The 4777-nt window shown below is 29.5% G+C and overlaps 1 protein-coding gene across 1 annotated transcript; it reads right to left on the bottom strand.

Moving 5' to 3' along the window:
- Positions 1-3031: 3031 nt before the first annotated feature.
- LOC122507665 lies at positions 3032-4411 on the bottom strand. Its single transcript, XM_043620500.1, has one exon. It carries the CDS (start codon positions 4409-4411, stop codon positions 3032-3034), a length of 1380 nt encoding a protein of 459 aa, XP_043476435.1.
- Positions 4412-4777: the final 366 nt, after the last annotated feature.

Genomic DNA, 4777 nt, shown 5'->3' with positions numbered 1-4777 from the left:
AATTTTTTTTATTATTTACATGAGAATAGCTAAATAAACACGTAGGGATTTTAAAAAATATTAATTTTTGTGTACTTTGCAAAAAATCAAAATCCTTTAAAAAGAATCATTTTTCGACAAAAAAACTTTTAAAATGTATAATACATATTTATGAAAAAGTGAAAATTTTTACTATTAAAAAATGTTTACCATTAATCTGCAATTCCAGCACCATAAAAACATCTTTCTGTATTTGTACTATCTTCTATGCAGTTTCTGCTCATCAAGTAGTCAACCGACGCAGGTAGTCGTTCCGAAGGGGCCCAGAATCCACGGTAAAATTGGCTCTTCGTTCCATGGGAACGCGATGTGAACGCTTGCTAACGTCACCCATTTAATCAACATTGTGACGTCAGCACGTCGCGTTCACGTCAATGTATAGGCAACATATAAACACTCGAAATTTCAATAAAATCGATTTTGGACTCATATAAAACCCTTTTTTTCTTTATTCTCTAATGTTCAAAACATTTTTTAACTAATAAAAAATCAATTTTTGGAAGTATCTACAGTGACCTTACCCCTTAAAATGTCTATTAAAATTATTTCGCAAATTCAGATTTTAATTGTACTGTTATGCCCTTAAACCAAAGAAGTATAAACAAAATTATAACTTGCTATAATTTTACCATTATTTTAAGAATGTAATAAAATTTTTTAAATCTTTATAAATTTTATGCTTTTGAAAAAAATGTATATTACCACTAAAAAATGTATACCATTTTTTTAATTATTAAGTTACTTTTTTATATAGTAGACAGCAATTAACTGTTTAAGCAATCTATCATAATTATCATCATCATCAACAACATTTTTAATATAGTTATGTATATATTGCATTACATTAAAGTATATCATGATAAACAACATTTTTTATATATAATTTATGTGGATATTCTGAATTCTTATATACTGCAGAACCAATAACATGAATTTTTAGATTTTTTTTCGACTTTACTCGAGAACCTGCAACATAAACTTGACCATGACCAAATGCTGAAATTGGCAAATATATTCCTACTTTATTAAATGATTGACCCTGGGATTTATTGATAGTCATTGCATAAGCAAGTCTAACTGGAAATTGTCTTCTTACAATTTCAAAAGGTAATACATCTTGTGATGGCGATAAATCAATACGAGGAATAAATACTATTTCACCTTTATATTTTCCAGTAATTAATTCTGCAGAAATTGCGTTTGTTAATAAAGATTTGACAACTAATCGAGTCCCATTACACAATCCTTGAACTAAATTCATATTTCTTAAAAGCATAATTATGCATCCTTCCTTTAATGATAGTTTATAAGGAGGTAAACCATCTGGTGTTAAACTGTTTAAAAATTCTATTGGAACTATATTATTTATATCTTTTGGGTCATCATCATCGACATGTGAATCATTACTATAATAAACTACTTCTTTTCCTTCTAATTTTAACAAAATGCGTTCATTCATGTCTAATACTTCAGAATTGGTTAATGAAAGAATGCAAGATGAAAAAACAGACGAATCATTTCGACTTATTGAGGATCCATATACTTCATAAATTAAATTCCCATTCGAAATCATATCTTGCGGAATTTCTAAAACATCATTTTCTCTTTCAAATGTATTTTGTGGTTTACCATCACCAACATTTAATAACCAGTTTAAAAATTCGATTTGATTATTATCTAATCTAACGTTAGAATGTAAAGACTTAGTTTGAAAATGATTCCACAATCTACTATTTTTTACACATACCTCAACAATATGAGTACGATTACCGTGTGGAACAATTGGCAAAGTTTGTCAAAAATCTCCTGAAAGCAAAATAACTTTACCTCCAAAAGGTTTCTTACATTTTGTCATGTCTCTTAACATCAATTCCATTGCTTCTAAAGCATATTTAGGTGCCATTGTTATTTCGTCCCAAATAATAATTTTGGCACTTTTCAAAAGTTCAGCTTCTTTTGACCTCCCACTTATATTACATGTTGAATTTTCATTAATCGGTATAGGAAACTTGAACAAAGAATGTGATGTTCGACCACCTTTCAAAAGATTAGCAGCTATACCAGTCCATGCAACTAGTAAAACTATCAAGCCTTCACTTTCAACAGCAGTGATAATTGTATTATGTAAATAACTTTTTCCACTTCCTCCAGGTCCGTCGACAAGAATATACCTATTCTTACAATCATCGTTATGTATTGCCATCATAACCTCATCAAAAATTTGACTTTGATCATTATTTAAACTCTCAATGAGAATAACAGCTTCTTTTTTCAACAATCGTAATGCTCATTCATTATTTTCTAAATCTACAAAATTATAATCATTAAGAAGTTTACGTTCTATATTTGGCAAACCAAATTGATGTAAGGAAAACCCATGAAAGTTAAGTACTTCGTTAATTAAAATTACAGTTTTTGTCATTCTTTTTCTTCTTTCCCAAGTTTTTGATGATTCAACGAATACATAATTATATGGTATTTCTGAGTACAAAAGTTGGCGTGCTTCAGGATCTTTTGTATTTAATTCGAACCATGCTGTTAACGTTGTATTTTTATATTTATCAATCGCTTCTTGCTCTATTCCTTCTTTAAAACATATTGCTTGTTGATTAGGTAAATGCACAGCTAATATGTATGCCGCATGTGATTGTTCGTGCATATTAAATTCTAATAATCTATGCATTGCTTCTGGTGGACATACATAACGTGTATTCAAATAATGTTGAGGTTCATCATAGTGCATTAAATCATTATTATCTTTAATACCTACTATTGCACAGTCATGGTCCTTAAAACAATACTTAAATAAGTATTTCACACCACCTATACTACCACATGCTACAACATTAATGTGACATTCAAATGTTTTACTCAAATACGGATTATATGGTACAATCATCGAATTGTCTGCAGTGCATTTAATTGTTCCATCTTTTTTATTAAAAATAGTTTTTTTACCATAATTTCTTCGTCTATATTCCGGATAGTTTTTTTAATCATAATTTGTTTCTGAACAAAATGGTTTTGGATAATGTTTCACGCAAATTCTTGTTTCCAGATTCATGCAAATCGAATTCATATTTTGCTTTCCACAAGGTCCATGAACTTGAAATTGTTTTACAATTTTAAAAAGTTCTGGATTTTTTGTTTCATCTGGAATTTCTGCACATATTATTTTATCTACAGATTCTGCATCACGAATCGCAAAAGTTTTATCCAAAAATAAAATTAAATGTATGTGTGGCAATTCACGCTTTTGGAATTCTATTACATACACATAAGCGAGAACTGATCCAAAAATATTTTTATCTTTTAATTCACTCATAAGCGATTTTACCTTTTGTTGAAAAACTCTAGCTACAATATCCGGTCGATCAGACGCAATTTCACCTTCCAACAAATTTTCTCTAATCTCTCGCCATTTTGGATTACATGTCATTGTAATTAATAAATCAGGTTTTCTAAATTCTTGAACTAATCGCATGGCATCCATAAAAGATTGTTGATACGAACGTGGTCCTCCAGTAAATGTTGATGGTAAAATAATTATTCTTCCTGGTTTTACATTTTCTCTATTTGCTTTATTATGTACATAATCCATTAATCCACAGTACATTTCTACTCGAAGTTGTTTTTGATTTTTATAAATGAAACTTATGCGTCCAGCTACGACTTTTGACCAAATATCAACTATAAATTGTTGACTTAATTTTCCCATTTGCGTACATGGATTAAACATTCCTCTGTAAGAAAGGCAATACATATAAAATTGTAAAGCAGTAACATTACGAACACTATTAATTTGCTTAATGTTTACAGTCCATCCTGAATCACCTGAAGGAAACATTAAAGGATATATCATAGGATCAGCGTTTGCACTAAGTATAGAAATAGGAATACTTTCAGAACCTTTTGGATGTATACATATATCACGATCCACTGGAGGTTTACCATTTTCACTCACAAATACAACTGCTACTTCATTACAAGATGGTAAATTGAATTTACTTTGATTTAATGATCTATCCCGTTTGATCCACATTTGAATATCCCTTATAGGTTTATTTTCCAATTTCGCTCTAGTTTCTTCTTCTAATTCTACTTCTTTCATCATTTTCAAGGCATCTGCAAATGGACTAACCTCTCTTAATAATGTATCTATTCCTTCCAGTAATGGTGGTAAACATTTTTTATTCGATTCATTTTTTAATCGTCCAAATACAGCTTCATTAGTATCAAGAATATACAGCTGACCATATTTTAAACTATCACCATCATTAGGATGAAGAGCATATGTATTACGATACACTTGTCCATGTATACGAAAAACATAAGGACCATACCCTTTAGGAATTTCTAATTTAGCTCCCATACTGGCAAAAGCAGAAGAACTGTTATAAGAACGAATATTTTCCCTAAAATTTTTATCTTCCAAGTTGGAATCATTTAATAAATTACGTAAATAAATCGGATAATCATTTAAATCATCTAATTTTACTTTTCCCTTATGACAGCAACTACTAAATTTTTTATCTAGTGGTCTTTCACACATAAATTGTAATGCAGCACAAAACTCGCACTTAACATTCAACAAACCCAAATAATTTTGTTCAAATTTACATTCATCAAAATTTTCAAAAGACATAATTGCAACTCCTAATGTAAGTTTTTGTTTTTTATTTCTTAAATCTATTTCTGCTTTTGAGCTATTACGTTTTCTCAACCCATCATTCTCTTT

This window comes from Leptopilina heterotoma, unplaced genomic scaffold, assembly GCF_015476425.1.
Source record: "Leptopilina heterotoma isolate Lh14 unplaced genomic scaffold, ASM1547642v1 Lhet_509, whole genome shotgun sequence".
Lineage (NCBI taxonomy): Eukaryota > Metazoa > Arthropoda > Insecta > Hymenoptera > Figitidae > Leptopilina > Leptopilina heterotoma.
Note: the sequence above shows the minus strand (reverse complement) of the source record. Positions and strands in the feature narration are given on the sequence as shown.

Excerpts from the sequence above, each read along its gene's own strand:
- LOC122507665 (XM_043620500.1), bottom strand. The coding sequence starts at position 4,411 with ATGGGAGCTAAATTAGAAATTCCTAAAGGGTATGGTCCTTATGTTTTT.